At 37.3% G+C, this 22,231-nt stretch overlaps 1 protein-coding gene across 7 annotated transcripts in view; it reads right to left on the bottom strand.

Annotated features, from left to right (window-relative positions):
- The window catches only part of RYR3 (ryanodine receptor 3), a 750,252-nt gene that overhangs the window by 207,731 nt on the left and 520,290 nt on the right, over window positions 1–22,231 (bottom strand). For all 7 annotated transcript variants that reach the window (XM_072625274.1, XM_072625277.1, XM_072625272.1 and 4 more), the window contains exons 39-43: window positions 16,739–17,012; window positions 14,671–14,785; window positions 12,460–12,589; window positions 10,708–10,811; window positions 6,388–6,523 (exon numbers count right to left, since the gene is read on the bottom strand). In XM_072625274.1, coding sequence (XP_072481375.1) covers window positions 6,388–6,523; window positions 10,708–10,811; window positions 12,460–12,589; window positions 14,671–14,785; window positions 16,739–17,012 — 759 coding nt within the window. The remainder of the gene's footprint in view (window positions 1–6,387; window positions 6,524–10,707; window positions 10,812–12,459; window positions 12,590–14,670; window positions 14,786–16,738; window positions 17,013–22,231) is intronic.

The following is a 22,231-nucleotide window of genomic DNA, read 5'->3' on the forward strand; positions in this document are numbered from 1 at the left end:
GATGATACACTTAGAGACTCCCAAAGAATCAAGTAAAAAACTACTTGAAATAATAAACAACTTTGGCAAAATTGCAGGTTACAAAATAAACCCAGATAAATCATCTGCATTTCTATATATTACTAAATAAGTCTAACAGCAAGAGATAGAAAGAGAAATCCCCTTTAAAGCTATGGCAGACCCTATAAAATATCTGAGAGTCTATCTGCCAAAACAAACCCAGGGACTATATAAACACAATTACAACATACTTTTAGCACAAATAAAGTCATATCTAAGTAAGTGGAAAAACATCAGTTGCTTGTGGGTAGGCCAAGCTAACATAACGAAAATGACAATTTTGCCTAAATCAATTTACTTATTCAGTGTCATACCAATCAAACTACCAGATAATTATTTTCTAGAGCTAGAAAAAATAATATCAAAATTCATCTGGAAGAACAAAAGGTCCAGAATATCAAGGAAACTAATGAAAAGAAATGTTAGGGAAGGTCGTGTAGGCATACCAGATCTCAAATTGTATTATAAAACAGCAATCATCAAAATCACTGGGTACTGGCTAAGAAATAGAGGAGTAGAACAGTGGAATACGTTAGGTACTCAAGATACATTAGTCAACGAATATAGCAGTTTACGTTTGATACACCCAAGGACCCCAGATTCTAGGATAAGAACTCACTGTTTGACAAAAATTGCTGGGAAAACTGGATAACAGTGTGGCTGAAACTGGGCATAGATCAATACCTGACACCATACAGAAGAATAAAGTCCAAATGGATACATGATCTAGTTATAAAACCTGATACTATAAACAAATTAGGGGAGCAAGGAGTAGAGTATTTGTTAGACTTATGGAGAATGGAGAAATTTTGACCAAACGAGAGATAGAGAACATTATGAAGTACAAAATAGATAATTTTGATTGCATTAAATTGAAAAGGTTTTGCACAAACCCAAAGCAACCAAGACTAGGAGAGAAGCAGAAAACTGGGAAAGAATTTTTGCAACTATTGTCAAGATAAAGGCCTCATTTCTAAACTATATAGAGAACTGAGTCAAATGTACAAGTCATTCCCCAACTGATAAATGGCAAAGGATATGAACAGGGAGTTTTCAGAGGAAGAAATTAAAGCTTCCTATAGTCATATAAAAATGCTCTAAATCACTATTGATTAGAGAGATGCAAACCAAAACAACTCTTGAGTTACCATATGAGATTAGCTAGCATGACAAAACAGGAAGATGATAAACGTTGGAGAAGATGTGGGAGAGTTGGAACACTAATTCACTGTTGGTGGAGCTCTGAGCTGATCCAACCATTCTGGAGAGCAATTTGGAACTATGCCCAAAGGGCTACAAAAATGTGCATACCCTTTGACGCAACAACATCACTTCTAGGATTGTACCCCAAAGAAATCATAAAAATGGGAAAGGGTCCCACATATACAAAAATATTTATAGCATCTTTCTTTGTGGTGGCCAAAAACTGGAAATCAAGGGGATGCCCATCAACTGGGGAGTGTCTGAACAAGTTGTGGTATGTGAATGTAATGCAATACTATTGTGCTATAAGAAATGATGAACGGGAAGACTTAAGAGAGGCCAGGAAGGACTTATATGAATTGATGCTGAGCGACAGGAGCAGAACCAGGAGAACTTTGTACATAGCAACCACCACGGTGTGCAAGGAGTTTTTCTGGTAGACTAAGTCCTTCACAGAAATGCAAGGACCTAAAAAATTCCCAATGGACTCTTGAGGCAAATTGCCTTCCACATCCAGAGAAAGAATGATGGAATTGGATCACAGAATGAAGCAGACTATTTTCTGTTGTGTTTTGTTTTGTTTTATGGTTTCTCCCATTCATTTTAATTCTTGTATGCAATATGACTAAGGTGAAAATGTATTTAATAAGAATGTATGTGTAGAACCTATATAAGATTGCACACCATCTTGGAGAGTTAGTAGGGAGGGAAGGGGAGGAGAGGGAAGAGAGAGGAAAAAATTTAAGAGATATGGAAGTGATTGCAGAAAACTGGAAACAAAATTATTTAAAAAATGAAAAAAATAAAATAAAGTTGAAAAATAAAACAAAAGTGTTGCTATAAATATTTCTGCACACATGGTTCCTGTCCTTCTAATTTCTTTGGGATATAATACTAGAAGAGACATCATTTGGTCAAAGGGTATGGACAGGTTAGTTACTTTCGGGGTACATTTTCAAATTGCTTTCCAGAATGGTTGCAATGATTCAAAGCTCTATCAACAGTGCAATAGTGCACCTGACCTCCCAAACCCCCTTCAACAATTATTTTCTTTTTTTGTTTATGTTTTTGCTAATAATGCAAGACTTTTATATCAACATTTATTAGAGATTGGTCCATAGTTTTCTTTCTCTGCTTTATCTCTGTTTTAGGTATCAGGAACATATATGTTTGGTCCCTTCTTTCCTTGTTTTTTTAATAGTTTTCAATGTCAAGATTTATCAAATCTAACTTTTCTAAAATTTATTCTGGGTCTTCACTTATTTTTTATTTATATTTTTAGAGAAAATACCTTTATGCAGCTAGGTAGCACAGTGGATAAAGTGTCAGACTTGGAGTCAGGAAGACCTATGTTCAAATCCACCCATAGAAAGTTTTACTAACTGTGTAAATCATTTAACTTGTGTTTGCCTCAGTTTACTCAACTGTTAAAGAGAGATAATAACATCACCTATATGGCAGAATAATTGTGACAAATGAGAATAGTTATAAAGTCCTTATCACAGTGCTTCACACATAATAAGTGATATATAAATTTTATTCCCTTCTTGTCCCCTTTTTGTTGCATTTGTATGGGTGTTAAAGAAACACATCAATTTTATTATAGTTTTGCAGTCTACTTCTCCCTGTAATTGAATGAGCATTTCCTTTAATTACTTTCATGTTCATATACTCTTTTTTATGCAACCCAGTTATGAGAAGTAGCCAATTCTTCACCTTTCTTCCTTAATTCTACTCCAGTATATTAAATTTTTCTTTCTCTCTTTTCTTTTAAAACCAACAAAAGAGAACAAAATTATAGCTAATTTTGTTAATATAGTTAAAATTTAGCTAAAATAATAGTTCAGTCTTGTGTTTGTCTTTTAAAACTCTTTCTGGGACTCTTGAAGACAATGAAAAGGGATATTTGTCTTTTCTTTCATTATTAAAATATAAGCTCTTCTTAATTGTCATTTAACCCCTTCAAATTGTTTGAATGTTTCAAAATGTTTCAAAAATCTTTCCATGTTTCTTTTGCTGTGTACACTTGTGTTTCAAAAATTCTACCCAGCTCTGGTCTTTTCATCAGGAATGTTTTAAGATTCTGTATTCTTTTAAAAATCCACTATCATCCCAATAGGATTATATTAAATTTGTAAATTAAGCTATTCTTAACCTGTAGTAAGGTGGTATGCTTTAATTATTTTTCCTGTTAGAATATCATATTCAAGATTCTCACTTAAAATAATTGTAGCACAGTTTTGTATTATCTGGACTTTAATTTCTTGGTACCTGAAGTCTCTTTCTGGCTACTTTCAGTATATTTTACTTTTTGACCTGGGTACGCTAGATTTTATCCATGATTATCTGAAATATCTCTCAGGATGTGAATGGTGGATTCTTTCTGTTTTCAACTTTGTCATCTGGCTCCATTAACTATGGGTAGTCTTAGAGAAATACAGTGCTGAGATTTTAGTTTGTTTCTTATTTTTGGGGAAAGTAATGATTTTAAAATGAGCTCTCCTTGACATATTTTACAGGTCTAACTCCTAGTCTTCTGACATTTTCCCCCATTATTTCTTGCCTCACAGAATTATTGAATTTTTTTTCAGGTAGTCTGCTATTTGAATACTTTCATCCCCACTAATCCAGCAAACATTTATTGAACACTGAGTATGTGGATAACAATGATATATTTGTGACTGACCTCGGGGAAGGGAAGAGGATGAGCATTTATGCTATGTGCCAAGCATCGTGTTAAGCTCTTTAACAAATACTACCTCATTTGATCCTCACAATAACCCTGCCAGGTAGATGCTGATATTTTCTCCATTTTTTTCAGTTGAGGAAACTGAGGCAAATGGTTGTGATCATTTTTGCTTATTTCCCTGGTTAAGGTTTTCAATCTACTAAACTATTATTCTCTTTCCAATTTCCCATCCCACCCCAATCCATTCTACTTTTAATCTAAAAGAATCTTTTACTCCATCTGTTCCAGCTACTACTGGAGTCTTTGAGATCAAAGCATTCTCTTCTCTGAGGTTCTACCTGTACTTGCTACAGAGGTATTCTCGTCTTCTTGGATTTATGCTTTAGATTTCTAAATTTCTGCATTATGTTCAGTGTTTCTTTCTATTTACTCATATCTCTCACCTCAGTTTCTGAATTGGGAATTTGTGATGGCCGTGTTCTGTCCTTTCCCACATTTAACAGGCAGACTCCGTTTGGCCTTGTCCTCTCTAACATCTTAAAGCTATCAGTGTTACCAAAGTTCCAGAGGGTGGTCGACACTAGGTCCTGACTTGTACTTCAATCCTATGTGTATGCCTCAGTATCCTGGTGGTACAACAGCATACCGACCATAGCTTACCTTCTCTTTATGTAATCAGGGGTAGGTTCCTTCCTATGCTGCGGCGTAACAGGGCTCAGTTAGATACTAAGGATTATTCTGATCTCAATCCTTCTGAAAGGTCTTGTTAGATGTGAAACCAGTTCCTGAACTGGCCCCATCTCTTGCTGAAGCTCCAAGTGAGCCAAAGCGTGTGCTGATTTACCCCCAGTGACTCAGGCGAATTAGCTTTCTCTTTTTTGATTCTTCTGACAGGCCTGGGCTGAGACACTGCTGATTTCAGGACATGATCATCAGAAATGAAGCTAGCTTTAGCCTCGCAGGAATAACTGAGTAAACTTGAAAGCTTGAACATTTTCTTGTTCAGTCTTGGATCGTATGGAACTATTTATCACCATTTTTATTAGGCTTTACTGATCACTATTCTGTTTGGCACTCTTTTAGATCTTTGCTGGCACGTGTATAGGAGATCTTTCACATTGTCATTAAAACCAGATGCCACCAAAAATTTCTCATTTGCTAAATAGATTTTTTCCCTCAACTTTCATCTTTCTCAGCCTCTATGAAGCAATGGGATGGTATATCACTATCTCTTTCTGGAAACTTTAACATTTAAGAGTTTTTGTGACACTGCACTTTCCTGGGTCTCCTCCTACTGTATGATTGCTTCTTCTTAGCCTGCTTTACTAATTTATCAATCATACAATCACCTGTAATTGTGTGTGTGTGTATAGGGGTAGGGAATTTCCTGGACTCTGTCCTTAGCCCATTCTCTTTACATTCTTTTTTTAGTGACCTCATGAGAATCAACGTATTACATATTATCTTTATGAGGTTGCTTCCCAAATTTAAATAACCACACCTAGCCCCTTCCTTAAGCTCCAGATGTACATCTCCAACTTCTTATTGGACATTTCACGTTGTGCTGCAGGAATCTCAAACTGAGAATGTACAAAATAGAATTCCCATCTTTCCCCCAAATCTACCATTTCCCTATTTGTATAAATGGTGCTACTACCATCCTTCTAGTTGACCTTTGAACCATCTGCATTCAAAACCCTGATGTTATCCTTGACCCAATTCTTTCCCTCATCCCACATATCCCAACAGTTGACAAATATTGTTGTTTCTACTGCATAACTTCTCTCCCATGTCCTGTTCTCTTTACTCACACAGCAAGCTGTTTCACCAACTATATTTCCAGTCTCATAAACACATTATTTTCATGATACTCACCAAGGTTTAGTTAAACTGGTTGTGCTATTCCTCAAGCAAAACATTCCATATCCCATATCTATGTCTTTTCATTAGCCATTCCATCTAACTGGAAAGCATTTCTTCCTCACTTCTCACCTTAAAATCCCTTTAAAACTCAGCTCATGAAAACTTTTACATGAAACCTCCCACCTATCTTTTATTTATTTTGCAGGTATTCTTATATTCTTAAATATATACACTGTTTTTTCCAAGAGAATATAAGCTCTTTGAGGGAAAAGAATATCTCCTCTTTAGATTTTTTTTGTTTTGCAATTCAAAATTTTTTTCCACATTTGTTTATTTTATTTTTAATTTATGAAATAAAACAAGTATTTTCATAACAGTATAATAAAAAGACTATTACACATGAAACTACAAATCTATTATGTACAAGTTACTATCCCTTTTAAATATGTAATAAAATTATCATGTAAATTTCTTTTTTTTCCCTTCCCTCCTTCCCCTTCTCTTTGTTTTTGAATTGCCAACATCTGGCTTGGCATAGTTGTCTCTCAATAAATATTTGCTTTTTAACTTACTGTTTACAAAGACAGCAAACCGTAGGAAGGACAAGTAACGCTCCCCTTCAATAGGATTCCAGCCGATGTCAGGATATCCCTTGGCCAAGAGCATAGGACAGCTCTGTAGACCGCAGCCTGCTAAGTATGTCACTACCTGCAAAGCATGATAGAATGATAAATATATATGTAGATGTATATTTATTTTTAGGGAGTACTATAAATACCTGTAGAAAATATAGGAACTAGAGAAATTTCTCCTTTCCATAGGTTATGGAGAACCCAAGCATTCTAGATGTGAAATTCAATATGCTTTAATCAAACTATTTTTATTTCCAAAAAAAACTATTACTAATCAAGAAATAGATTACTAATCAAGAAATAGATGCTTTCAATTACCTTGCATCACAATATCATCAATATTCAGTTCTTGAAAGGAAATATAATAGATAGCTGTTTATTCAGTAATCAGTTTCCAAGTCTCCCTCCGGTTCTAAGGAAGTAGGACTAGGTAAGAAGAGAGATTCTGTACAATAATATATAGAAGCTCAATTATTTTTTAATGGAACCTAAAGGAGCTTGCTCTGAGGGGCTCTATAAGGGATTCTGGAGCTGTTTATGTCATGATGACATCGTAGCTGATTCACAAACTTACCCACTCTGTTTCTTCATTGACATCAGTCATTCATTAAAGTCTGTACCATTCTCTGTTTGCAATATAAGAAACAGACCAAGTAGGTTTGTAGAACATATCAGCCTATGTGCTCTTATAACTTAATAGAAGCTTCAGTTACTGAGAACATATCCACAGAATCTCAGATTTGGGATTGTGGATATTTTAGACGCTATGCCTTTGCTTGTCATAAAGACATTATTACAATTCTGACTAAACTCTTTTGGGAGGAAAGGAACAAAATAATAGACTTTATTGCAAGAAAAACAAAAACATGGCATAACATTATAGAGAGGACTTCTTAACTCCCCTTCCCAACTATTTTTCCTGTCAAGATTCCCACCAAAAGGAAAATAAAAAGTCATCATAAAACTTGCTAGTTTTCTAGGCATTTCCCAGGCTTCTTCTGATCCCTTACCAACACCATGAAAAAAATTACTAAAGTGTAAGTTAACTCTAGAGGCTGCTAGTAAGTCATCCGGTTCCTTTTTCAAGCAGTCTCATCCTAACCTGCCTTTACTTTTTCCTTATGATCAGCAAGAGCACCATGTTCTCGTTCCTTGGAATGCCCTTCCAGGGAAGACTTGTCAAGGGACTATAGTGAAACTGAGTTACTCAGCTGATGAAGATTCATGCCATCACAGTTACTAAATGCCCATAGTTTGAAGTGACAATACTATGATCCAATTTCCTTATTTTAATAATGAGGAAACTGGGGCAGCTAGATAGGTGGTGCAGTGGATAGAGCACTGGCCCTGGAATCAGGAGGGCCTGAATTCAAATCTGGCCTCAGACACCTGATACTTACTAGCTGTGTGACCCTGTGCAAGTCACTTAATTCAGATTGTCTCACAAAATAATAATAATAACGAAATTGAGCCCAAAAAGATTAGATGACTTTCCTAAGGTCACAGGTCAAGAATTAAGATAAAGTCTTAATTCAAAACCATCTTCAGACTCCAAGTCCAAAACGTTTTGCAAGGCTGACTCCTGTTAGCACTTAAGGAGGTATGATGCAATTTGAAATACAGCCTCAACTACCCACTCCTATGGTGCCAGGTAGCTTCTATGGCTACCAGCTACAGCTGATCCTATTCCAGATTTTCATTTTCAACTCAAGCAAATCCATATTTTTCCCTAAGGTACTGGTTGAGTGGTTGTTGTATTCAGTGCTTGAAGAGGACCAAAATGATATCACTATTTTGGGGTCAAGGTACAGTGTGTTTGACTGTGGCTGATCAAACCAATATGAGCTTGGAAGGCTCTACCACAGGTGGGGCACAAATAGTCCATATGAACATTTGGAGTGGAGATGTCTCTAAACTTGTACATCTCATGTTTTTTGAGCTACTGCAGTTCTGCTTGCTCATGAATCAAAGAACCTTCTTTGACGTGGGTATGCCATGCAGGGTGGTCCTGTGCCAGTGTTTCCCAAGTCTCACAATCAATTCCAGAGTTCTTCAGAGAACTTGATTCTGTCCTTAATCACTTCTTCTGACCTCTGTGTAAAAACCTACCTTAAGTGAGTTCTCTACAAAATAGTATTTTAGGTAAACGTATGTTTGGCATTCAAAAAATGTGGCCAGCCCATCAGAGTTGCACTCTCTTCAGCAGAGTATGAATGCACAGAATTCAGCTTCAGAAAGAACCTCAGTGTATGTGTGGTACCTTACCCTGCCATGTGATCCTCAGAATCTTCCTAAGACAATTCAAATGGAAGTGATTCAGTTTCCTGGAATGGTGCTGGTATATTGTCCAGGTTTCACAGGCATACAACAATGAGGTGAGCAAAACAGCTCTGTAGATTTTCAGTTTGGTAGGCAGCTTAATACCTTTTCTTTCCCACACTTTCCTTTGGAGTCTCCCAAACACTGAGCTTGCTCTGGCAGTGCATGTGTCAACTTCACCATCAATGTGTATATCTCTGGAAGATATGCTGCCAAGGCAGGTGAACTTATTCACAGTATTTAAAATTTCTCCATTTACCATAACTGATGGTTCCACATATGGATGATCTGGTGCTGGCTAATGGAAAACCTCTGGTTTCTTGGTGTTAATTGTTAGGCCAAAAGTGACAAAGAATTGGTCCATCCTCTTGCATCTCAGCTTCAGAGGCTGCACTGTAAGTCTAGCACAAACTTCTTCTCAAGTGAAATAATTTACTATCATACTAACCTACATGTCATTTTTTATCTCATTGAAGCCATCTGAAAACATTGCTAAAAGGCATGGTAACAAGCACATAGTCTTTCACTCCACTAGTGACTGGGAAAGTGAGTATCATCCTTAACCAGAACCCATGTAAGAATGCCATCATGGAACTATTATGAATTACTGCAGGAGTGTGGAAGTCCCAGGGTTTCCAACATATATTTTCCAAGGAGTTGCCTTTATAAAAATTTTCTGATTTTTTTGTCACAGTGTCATTTCAAAAGCTAAATTGAGGGTATGGGCAATATATCATATCTGTAATAAATACCTTATTTAAAGATCCATTACTAACGCTTTTTTCAGGTGAGAAGGGGAAACATGTATTGTTACCTCTCTACTAGCACTACTGGTAATCAGAAAAATCTAAGTTACTGATTTCCTTTTAGATTTATGTACAGTAGAGTTTGACTAAAGTTAAATCTTTTGAGAAAGTACAGCTTGTAAAGAATAAATAATATACATTAGTTGTAGGAACTTTCATAAAAATCTGAGTCAAAATAGGTTATTTACCTCTCTAGATATAAAGTCTAGAGGACTTGCCTTTTACATATTGCCCTTACTATCCAAATTCCTCTTTCTTCCTAGCCAAGAGCCTATATCTGTCACTTTAAAAGGAGGGGAAAGCTGATCCATGGGTCAATTATTTTCTTAAAATGAATTAATTGGATTCCTAGCCCCATCCCCTTCCATAATTTCTGTTTAAAGTTGGAAATTCAATATTTGTTATTTGTAGCAAAAGTACACTAGCCAGAGAAGACAGCATGGTACTAATGAAACCAAGATCACTAGTTTAATCTTGTAGCCAAAGACTGTACCTAGTTAGCCCTTCAGCAAATGCTCCTAGTCACAAGAGGAGAAGGGGGAAAGGACATGACTATATCTCTGCAATATCGTTTACATCAGATGAAAAATAACTTAAAACACACGAACGTCAGTGCCATATTTCTGTGCAAACATAAATCACGTTTATATAGGCATATGTTCTTCATATATTTATTCTGAATAAAAATATTTGTCTAACCTTCCCTATATTAGTTTACAAATTCTTTGAGAGCAGATAATTTCTTATCATTTCTTAGTTGATAGCTCAGTGTTGTTTACCCAAATAGGTATGTAATAAGTGCTTGTTGAATAGATTTATGTATACAGATACACCAATATTTATGATATGTGCACTTAGAAAAATAATATTGAGTCAGAATTACCATAACACTATTACATCAATACTATCACATTTTTCTTTTGAGACTACTTAGATACATTGCTTTCTGATACAAACTCTTTTCAGTTGACTTTTACATTCATTCATACATACTGAATATTTAATAAATGCTTACTATGTGCTAAGTGCTTAGGATACAAAGACAAAAGAGAAAACATTCCCCTGCTCCAGGATTTTAACTTGTATATTCCTTGCTTTTGCTGCATAAATCACATTATAATATAAGAGTGATTACCTTCTCAAGGTCTGGCTCCTCCAAGCCCAGCGCCAATTCATTGTTGTCCATGACTGATGAAGCTGCCACATCAAGTGGGGTAGAACCCCTCATTGCTGGCGAGGCTGCAGAAAAACACAGGGAAAGAGAAACAACACAACATTGTCTTCATGGCTTCTGTAGGTGGAGGATAATAGTCAGATTGCAATCTAGGTTAATGGTCTATTTCATACCCACAGGAGTCATCCTCCACTTGTCTAAGAACGGCAATGGGAACAGGATTTTGGAGGCTAAAATAGGCCAAAATCAGGACATGGAGGATCAGCTCTTTTTTTCCTTTTCATCGGCTTCAGTTGAATATGGGGAAATGTATGATTCCATCGTCGTATAGAAGAACGCTTCTACTGATATAGAGGGTCCCCACTGTTTAAAGTTTTCTTTTCTCCTTAGCAGGAAATGTCATAGAAATCCCATTCAGTGACCACCATTTTACCCCCATTTTACAGATGCAGAAACTGAGAAATGGAGATGTCAATCTTGGTACAGTAGGAGAATGGTAGTAATCAAGTATCCTATATCCTAACATATCATTTGACCCATAAGTCCTACTTAATCTGGGAGAATGATGTTGCTTTCCACTTTTAAAATCTCCCCAAGTCTGGATTGTTTTGCTTTATTATCAGGCTGAAATAAATGAGAAGATAATTTCTGTCTTTAGTAAGTAATGTCAGATAAAATCATGTTGCAAAATAGCACAGGGAAGTGGGGTCTTAGGAAGAAAATTTATTTGAATTAATTTTGAGTAATTTGATTAATTAATATTGAATTAATGCATTTGGTAAACAGAAATTTGAATTACATACATATCAACAGTCATGTACATGTATATGCAATTAATAAATTTTATTTATATCATCTTATGGAAGCAATCCCTCAGAGGTTGTGCCAGTGGAGCATAAACTTTGGCAGGTCCCACTACACTGAAAAGGTTCCAAATAAAGATCATTAATAGACTGTACATCTGTCATTCAAGGACCTGTCCAGCTAAGTTTGGAGAAGCTCTTTCAGCAGAAGTGATGATGGTGGATGAACCACAGTAACTCATGAAGACCATCTGTTAAGGTATTATTAGTGGGTTATCATCTGTGTTTATAGAAGTTCCTACACCAATGAAATTATATGTTCTTAAAATAATGAAATATACAAAACAAATAAAAATATGCTATCATTTATATGTGAAAATTGTTTGAGACATTATTTTCCAGTAGAAGTAATGGATTTACCAAGGTCTCCTCATACCCTCTCTATTCCAGTACGACTAATAACTAATAACATACATTTTGTAAGCTTGCAAGATGAGGACGGAAATGTCTTCCACGACCATGGAAGAGAGAAAAGGCTATCTTGTCAACAGATTGAATTTTTCACGCTGTCATTGTTATCATTATGCTTCAATCAGTGGAATAGGGCCTGCCATACATGTACTGTCCTGACTGGATAACTCCTAAGACATGTGTCATTGGTCTCAAGGTGGATGGATTGAAATAGGAAGAATGCATCGATGCAGATCAATCTCCAATTCTAGAAAAATAATCTGTAGCATCAGTAACATCATGTTTGAATAGGAAGTAAAAAGTGCACATACAAACAGGAAAAGAAAGGATACATTTATATTTTCTTTTAGATCATGAATAATCTCTCCTTTAAAAAATACAAGACATATCATAAATTTATTGCTTCTACAACAAAATCCGAAGCTCTGATATTACATACCTAGGCCAACGCTGCTATTTTCAAGTAGGTAGCTTAGATGTTCAAACATGGCTTTTTGATTTTGTCTGCTAATTCGGCAAAAATAGCAAAGGAATCGGCAACAGCTAGCAACCATCTTTGGAAAAGCAATCTGAAAAGTGAATCAAAAAAAAAAAAAGAATTAATCAGTATCTGCTACAGGCTGTCACCAAATCTGCCCATAAAACACTGACCAGAAATAATCTAAGAAATAGCTCTTACAAGCAGAAAGTAGCTTATTCTCATCCCTTCCCTTTGGTATACAACCACCCCATGGAGAATCGGGGAAGCTGTTTATCCAGATGAGGGATTTTAGAGCTGAGAGTTAAATATAGTTTTTAGAAGCATTTTCTCTTCAAAGCAAATCCAAACCAAACATTCTTTGTCGAGTCCACCTGCCCTCTTATTCCCCAAACATGACGTGATACAATATAGCTGGCGTGTTTTTCCTAGATAGAAATAATGCATGAGGGTGTTCTAAAGGGAGTTTCAGGGAAAGTAGGAGAAAAGGTGGTAAGTAATTGTGCTCATATTCAAGAACATCAGGCATCAGGATAAAGGTTGTGAAAATTAACAAGCTATTCACTAAGTACTATGCCTTTTACTGACTCATGAGGCCTTTGCAATAATAAAATATACCCTTCTGTTAAATAATTATGGTACTTAGAATATATACTGTGAAAATCCGCAATTGTCTATAACTGGTCTTGTATTAATTGCTTTTGCTTGAGGTATATCATTAATCTCATATTTCCAAAGACACTGACTTGAGCACTTATACTTTTATATGCCATACATTATACTCTTCTAACTGGGAGCTTTTGTATTGTTTTTTGTAAAGTTTTGTAAAACTCAAATGTTTATTGATTGTGGGTTTTAGGTCTGGGTTCACTAGTTTTTCTCACAGGGCCTTTGGAAGACCAGAATAGCTGACTGGGCCTTGATCTTCCCCTTTTAAGTTAAGGATGAAGTACTTCAAGAATGAACAAGTTACTAATCCCAGGAGGCTGACACTGACACAGACTGCTTCAGAGAACAGTAAGGCATTTTTCTAAGGGGCGTACTAGAAAGACTGAATTTCTGATAGATGGAACAAAACTAGGTGAAACAGAGTGATAAGTTTAGCTTCTGTATGGTTTTTAATTTCTCACTCCTTAGAAATTTTGTATAGAATATTACCAATCACTGGAAGCCTGACACCCCTGAATGTGGGTCTTGGAAATTTGCTTGTTCTGCTAAGTACAGGCTGTCTAACTCTACTGAGAAACCAAGTTGAGTAGTACTGAGTGACCCTGTATGCTCATTTTCTTCTACAAGAGAAATAGATTCCCTTGATAATAGGTGATCTTTCTAACTGCAGGACACTCACCAGGCAATGGGATGTAGAGTCTGATTTCATTAAAACATATAGGAGATGTACACAATCCAGGGGGAATGGGACCTGGAATCATCCAGATCTCTTGAAACAGTCAAGAAACTAAACTAGGAGTATAATCAGAGGTTAAGGAAAACCAGCCTACAGAGGAAGAGAAGCAAACATTGCAAGCTGATCTAGCACAGTGATATGCCTAAGAAAGTTCTTTGGGTTTCCATAATATTTCTGGTCATGGATTCTCTAGACCCTTCATTATCTATGTCAGTGTTTTATATATGGTATACATTTAGTAAATTTTTGCTGAGGTGCATGTGAATTAAATGCTCAGGCTAGTAGCAATTGTACACGATTATATATAACATGACTTCTGTTTTAGCCAGGCATCATTCAGTTCTCTACCTGCCGCTGTTATATTCAATTTTTGTAAAGTTAGAATAACTGAGAAAACAGCTAAAAGGCTGTCACCAAATAGCTAAAGAAACTACAGTAGTTCAACTGGGGGTAGGAGAAAGAGGTAAGCAGCCCTGGAACGACAACACAACAACAATCTATGTTTAACTGTGTTGTGTGTCCTCAAGCAGGGCATGCTACAAGGTGCTTATGTTCAAATAACAATGAAAGCTTTGCAGTGATCAGTATGTACCACAACATTAGTGGTAGCTGAGTGCTTGACCACACCTTCTTAGACTTTCCCTATTCTCTCAGGGATGCTTTTGTCAGAGCTTGGGGTACTTGACATTGTGTTAATTCTGGGGACATCCATTTCATTGCTCTATACCATGAGGCAAATAACGATAAAACTCTCCTTGTAACGATACCTGAGATTTCTCTCCTCCAAGAACATTCACCATCACCTCCATTACAGTCTCATGCATGCCCAGGACTCTCATGAGGTTGGGATGCTGGTAAAAAACTTTGTTATTCATTATATCCCTAGGATAAAGAGTAGAAAAGAACTTTACTTTCTCACTTTGCCATCAATACTGTTATGTTATGCTATACCAGGCATCTCTGTTCACTGAAAGACTTACAGCTACAAAAGACTGTGAACCATTTCATTCTACTGAGCTACCTGTGAGAGTGAAAGTACAATTCCAACTTTACAAATGAAACAGAGGTTCACTAATGTAATTTCCTAGAGGTCATACAGTAAGAGTCAGAATTGGAATCTGAGCCCACGTTTCCTGATTCCAAGTTCTTTTCATTATATCACGTTGCATTTTGGCAAAATTTGACATTAAAAACCAAAATGTACAAAGAAAGAGGCCTGGGTGAATCACAGTTCTTTAATCTTTAGATTATTGATGAGACAGTACTGAGCTGCTGTTTCTCTTCCCTCCTTCTCTCTTTTCTGAAACCAGAAGAATGACGACGACAATGGCTGGTAAGAGACACAGCTCTGGCAGGAGGAAGGGCTGCTCTTGGATTTTCTCTCTTCTCTGTCAGACCCTACACATCAATAATTGTCCCTGATCCCTATTCCAATGCCATGTCTAGCTAGGATATTATGGCTTTTTTCCCTAAGGATCCTTGGAGACCTTTCTGTAGACTCTGACTTGGGGTGTAGACTGCACTTGGAAGCTATTGGCCAAGTACAATGAGCAAAGGTTTGAGTTGGTTCTGGACTCTGATTGTTCTGTTAACTAGCAGTGGAACGTGGGAAAATAATTTCACGTCTCACAACATTAGTTTCCTCATTTGTAAAACAAGGAGATGAGATAATTTCTAAAGTCCTTTTCATTATCAGTATTTTATGAAACTCTATGCAATACAGGGGCAGTCAATATTTTCTGGGCAGCTAGGTAATAGACTACATAGAGCACTGACTTTGGAATCAGGAAGACTCATCTTCATGAGTTCAAATCTGGCCTCCCACACTTAGTAGCTTTACGACCCTGGGCAAGTCACTTAACCATATTTTCCTAATTTCCTCATCTGTAAAATGAAATGGATAAGAAAACAGCAAACCACTTTAGAATCTTTGCCAAGAAAACCTCAAATGAGGTCAGGAAAAGTCAGACACAACTGAACAACAAATACCATTTGCTGTTGCTGGTGGAAGTGTCCTTGGAACTGATCCTGATGGTTCGAAACATAGTTTTGGAAAGATAGAGGGGTTATCTTCACTGACAAATTCTCCAAATGAGTCTGTTTCTTGAAAGACTTCCCTCAATAATAAAAAATCTGAATACTAAGATCTCACTCCTCACTTTCTGATTTGGAGTATTTCTCTATTCTCAAGTTACTACCGACAGGTTCCAAAGGCAGTAAAATTCAGTAATGGTAATGATAGCCAGCACTTGGCAAAGCACTTTAGATATGTTATTTTATCTGACTCTCAAAACAACCATGTGGGACAGATGCTGCCATGATCCCCATTTTACCTCCAGATGGAGGCAGACAGAGGCCAAGTGACTTGCCCAGGGACACATAGCTAATGTCTGACACAGGATTGGAACTTGGGTGTTTTTGACTCCAAGTCCAACACCACTGCATCACCTGGCTTTGCTTGGCTTTACTACAAGTTCTCTTTGGATTTCTTTCAGCAACATACCTGCACTAGGAGAAGGTGATTCTTTCTGTGGTCACTGCCTTGGGGGTCTCTTTACCTAAGTTAGCACATATCTAATTATGTTGCATGTTCTCATTCCAGATGAGGATGGAAATATGGAATAACTAATAACTCCTTTCAATGGTCTCAGTGAAGAACATCTTGATACAACAACTGGAGATGGTACACTCCAAAAAGGAACTGAATAAGCTCCTCTTTATCCATTTGTAACACCCTTGAATAGGAACTGAATGAAGCCCCTTGTAGTCAATTACACATTGTTGCCCCAACATATTCTTTAAGAATATCAAAATATTTCTCTGGGAGTTACATACCCTAGTCCATTAATCATAAGCAACTCTTCTTCCTTCCCCATCCTTACACTGAGGAGGGAGCGAATCTGCCCCAAGGCAGCTAGTAAGTTGATGGTATCCTCTATGGAAGCATGGCTAATTGTATAAGTCTTCCTCATGGCTTGCAGAAGCTCACCAATGCTGTCATACTGCCGACGGAGAAGATTGAACATTATCCGAACAAGGTCTGGATCTTGGATCTGATCTTCTTGAGCCCAGCATACCATAGTCTGAGAGATAAGTTCCTTCAGAGTTGCTGAAAAAGCAACAATAATTGACACAGTGATTGTGTAAGTTCAGAATAAGCTTGTAATCTGCTTCTTTCAGAGTGAATTACAATGTATACTATTGGTTAGCTATGGCCACTTCCAATTTCCATTTTACAAGTAAAATAACAGAGGTATAGAGAACTAGAGGTTTAAGCATACAGTTAAGCCCTAGGGAAATGAACAATCCTTAATACAAAATATTAAATAAAATTGCTTCTAATCATCAAAAATTATTAATACATTATTTATTTTTCAGTTCTTAACATTCACTTCCACAAGAATTTGAATTAAAAATTTTCTCCCCATCTCTCTCTACCACCATCACAGGACAGCATGCATCCCATCCACCCCTTCCTCCAATCTGTCCTCCCTTCTATTATCCACCCTTCTTCCATTCCCCTTCCCCTCTATTTTTTTGTAGTGCAAAATAGGTTTATATACTCCATTGCCTGTATAGCTTAATTTCCAGTTGCATGCTAAAACAACTTTTGACATTCATTCTTGAAGCTTTGAGTTCCATATTCTCTCCTTCTCTTCCCTCCCTACCAACTCTCATTGAGAAAACAAGCAATTCAATATAGATCATACATCCGCAACAATGCAAAGCACTTCCACAATAGTTATGTTATAAAAGATTAACCACATTTCCCTCTGTCCTATCCTGCTTTCCATTTATTCCTTTCTCTCCCTTGACCTCTCCTCCCATAATCGTGTTTGCTTCTGACTATTCCTTCCACGAATTTGCTGTCCCTTCTATTATCTTCCCTCTCCTATCCTCTTTCCCCTTGCCTTCCTGCAGGGTAAAATAGATTTCCATATTCAACTGAGTGTGTGTTACTCCCTCCTTAAGCCAAATCTCAAGACAGTAAGGCTCAATTATTTCCTTTCATCTCCCCCCTCTTCCCCTCTATTGTAAAAGCTCTTTCTTCCCTCTTTTATGTGAGATGATTGTTTACATTCTACCTCTCCCTTTTGCTTACTCCTAGGACATTCCATTCAACAGTAAATTTTATTTTTTTTTAGGTATTCTCCATATTTAGCTCATCCTGTGCCCTCTGTCTGTGTGTATACACACACACATACAGCCATGTACATGTACACGCCTACACATACATACCCATAAATGTCTACATACATATACAAATATGTATACGTATATATATTCCCTCTAACTACTCTAATACTGAAGGTCTCATGATTTACAAATAATATCTTTCCATGTAAGAATGTAAACAGTTCAACTTTAATGAGTTCCTTAAGGCTTCTCTTTCCTGTTAACCTTTTCATGTTTTTCTTGATTCTTGTATTTTAAAGTCAAATTTTCTATTCACCTCTGGTCTTTTCAACAAAGTTCTCTATTTCATTGAAATTCCATTTTTCCTCTTCAGTACTGTACTCAGTTTTGCTGGGTAGGTGATTCTTGGTTTTAATCCTATCTCCTTTGACCTCTGGAATATCATATTCCAAGCCCTTCGATCCCTTAGTGTAGAAGCTCCTAAATCCTGTGTTACCCTGATTGTATTTCCATAATACTTGAATTGTTTCTTTCTGGCTGTTTGTAATATTTTCTCCCTGACCTGAGAACTCTGGAATTTGGCTAAAATATTCCTAGGAGTTTTCCTGTTGGAATCTCTTTCAGGAGGTGGTTGGTGAATTCTTTCCATTTCTATTTTACCCTCTAGTTCTAGAATATCAGGGCAGTTTTCCTTGATAATTTCTTGGAAGATGATGTCTAGGCTCTTTTTTGATCATGGTTTTCAGGTAGAGCAATAATCTTTAAATTACCTCTCCTGGATCTATTTTCCAGGTCAGTTGCTTTTCCAATGAGATATTGCACAGTCTTCTATTTTTTTCTTTTACTTTGTTTTATAATTTCTTGGTTTCTCATAGTCATTAGCTTCCATCTGCTCCATTCTAATTTTTAAAGAACTATTTTCTTCAGTGAGCTTTTGAACCTCCTTTTCCATTGGGCCAATTCTGATTTTTAAAGCATCCTTCTCATTGGCTTTTTGGATCTCTTTTGCCATTTGAGTTAGCTGATTTTTAAAGGTGTTACTTTCTTCAGCATTTTTTGGATCTCCTTTAGCAAACTGTTGACTTGCTTTTCATGATTTTCTTGCATTGCTCTCATTTCTCTCCCCCATTTTTCCTCCACCTCTCTTACTTGATTTTCAAAATCCTTTTTGGGCGCTTCCATGGCCTGAGACTATTGCATATTTTTTTTTGGAGGTTTTGGATGTAGAAGCCTTGACTTTGATGTCTTCCTCTGATGGTATGCTTTATTTTTCCTCATCCAAAAGCATGGAAGAAAATACCTGTTCACCAAGAAAGTGACCTTCTAGAGTTTTATTTTTTCCCTTTTTGTTGCATTTTCCCAGCTACTTACTTGACTTTTGAGTCCTTTGTCAAGTGGAGGGTATACTCTAGGGATCTGTAAATTCTCAGTTCCTCCAAGGTGGCACAATCAAGGGAGAGGAGTTTTCTCTTCTCTTGGCCTGTGCTCTTGTCTGTGAGCAACCACAAGCACTCTTTTCTGCACTGTATCTGTGAGTAGGATTCCCTTTCCACAGTCACCACCAGCTCCATAATGCCAGGGGTCTTCCTCACTCCAGGACCGCCACTCAGAATTGAGACCCAGATCACCTGCTTGATTCCCCAAAGGTCTTTAGGCCAAAGGTTCTAAAAGTGGATGCTGTTGCCTCTATGGCTGCCACTGCCCTGGGGCTGGGTCTGGGGCCATCAAGCACTTCCCTCTTATCCAGGTGAGAGAGATTTCTTATTGATCTTTGAAGCTGTCTTTGGTGTTTGTGGGTTGAAAAATCTGGGAACCGCAGCTGCTACCCGTGATTCTGTGCCCTGAAGCCTGGTCCAGTTCTGTCCATGCCATGTAGCCAAGGCTGGGCTGTGCTCCACTCTGAGCCTGGTGTGATAGACCTTTCCTGCTGGCCTTCCAGGTTGTCTCAGGCTGGAAATCTCTTCCACTCTGTCATTTTGTGGCTTCTGCTGCTCTAGAATTTGTATAGAGTCATTTTTTAGAGGTATTTTGTGGGCTATGCAGGGAGAGCTAGAGTAGGTCCACCCTTCTACTCATCAAAAAATTATTAAACATCTATTACATGCCAGGCATTATGTAAGGCATATAGAACACAAAGATGAAACAGTTCCTGCTTTCAAGTAATTTGGATTGTATAAACATATGAATATATGCACATGTGAACATGTATACATGAATGTGTGTGTGTGTGTGACCCAGGAAAGGGCGAATATAGGGGGTAGTACTTGATCTCCTCTTTGAAAGGAATTCTGTGAGGTAAGAATGCATTATTGGACTGGAAGACAGCTTGTGCAAAGGCAATGACATAGGACAGGAAACGTCATCTGTAAAAATAGTAAGAAGGCAGGTGTGGATGGACTGAAAAACGTATAAAGGGGAATAATATGTAACATGCTTGGAATGGTAGATTTGAGCTAGGTTGTAAATGTTTTTAAAAGGTAGACGTATATTATTAGATTCTATAGGTTAATGGTGATCCATTGGAGCTTACTAAGTAGAGTAGTAATATGTTCAGATTTGTGATTTAGGAATATTACATTGGCAGTGGTATGAAAGAATTGGAGGAGGGGGAGATTTGAAGCAGGGTACTCAGTTATGGTTATGGTCCATGTGAGAGCTGATGAGATTCCATCTTAACTAGGATGGTGTCATGTCAGAAAAAGGGAGAGAAGTGGAGCTAGCAATGGCATGGACAGATATATGTGGAGTGAGGGAAAAGTAAGGAGTCAAAGATGACACCATAATTACAAATTATAACCTTGGGTTCCTGGAAAGATTGTTGTGCTTTCAAAAGAAATGAGGAAGTTCAAAAGAAAAATGGGTTTTGGAGGAAATATTATGGGTTCTATTTTAGACATGTTAAATGTTAGATAACTGTGGAAGATTTAGTCTGAAATACCCAGTAGGTAATTGGAGATGTGAGTGTAGAGCTCAGAAGAGAGATCAGGGATGAATACGTGTGTGTGTGAGCACACACACACACTCTTCTCTCAGTGACTTCATTGCTCTCTCAGTTATTTCTACACAGACAACTCTGAGACTTACACATATCTGTGTGTTCACATGTATCTAACGGAAATGTGAGCTCATGAACTTGAAGTTCCTTCTAATGGTAAAGATCACAGCTCATTAATGTGGGCTCATCCTGTGCAACTCTTCTCCCTCTTCTAAGTCCTCTTCTAAGTTTGCTGCAGCAGGTACCTAAAATACTAGAATGCTTCTTTCTTTCTGACTTTGCAAGGGTATTGTACTCTCACCTTTTGACTAGGTCATGATAGGAAGAGAACTATGATACAAATGATAACATTTTAATCTCCTGATCTTTATAATATCTCCTTGGTTAGATGTTGTAGCTTGCTCTCACCAACTCTACTCCTTTCCATTGACCTCTGTGATATTCACTTAATTCTTCAGAGACAGTTGTATTCCATGTCTTGCTGCCATACAGAAAGATGGTATTAAAAAATTGGCCCAGGGGCAGAGCCAAGATGGCAGAGTGAGAGCAACTACTCACCTAAACTCTTAAACAAACTCCTTTAGATACCTCTAAGGAGAGAATCTGACCAAACTTTGGAGGTGCAGAATCCAATAGGAGACAGACTGTGGCAGATTCATAGCCCAGTACAGACTGGAAGGTTGATGGGAAGGATCTGTTCCACAGGGGTGAGCCCACAGCACAGAGTGCAGCATGTCCAGCGCAACAGAGCGGGAGGGCCCCGGGGAGACCTGAGGCGGCAGGGATCACAGGACTTGGAATATGATACTCCAGAAGTCAAATGAACTAGGATTAAAACCAAGAATCACCTACCTAGAAAAACTGAGTATAATACTTCAGGGGAAAAAATGGTCATTCAAAGAAATAGAGAACTTTCAAGCATTCTTGATGAAAAGACCAGAGTTGAACAGAAAATTTTATTTTCAAACACAAGAATCAAGAGAAGCATGAAAAGGTAAACAGGAAAGAGAAATCATGAGGGACTTACTAAAGTTGAACTGTTTACATTCCTTCATGAAAAGATAATATTTATAGCTCTTGAGACTTTTCTTAGTACTAGGGCAGTTGGACAGATCACATACATATAGACAGAGGACACAGGGTGAGTTGAATTGGAAGGGATGGTATCAAAAAAAAAATAAAATTAAGGGTGAGAG

This window comes from Notamacropus eugenii, chromosome 7 (genome assembly GCF_028372415.1).
Source record: "Notamacropus eugenii isolate mMacEug1 chromosome 7, mMacEug1.pri_v2, whole genome shotgun sequence".
NCBI lineage: Eukaryota > Metazoa > Chordata > Mammalia > Diprotodontia > Macropodidae > Notamacropus > Notamacropus eugenii.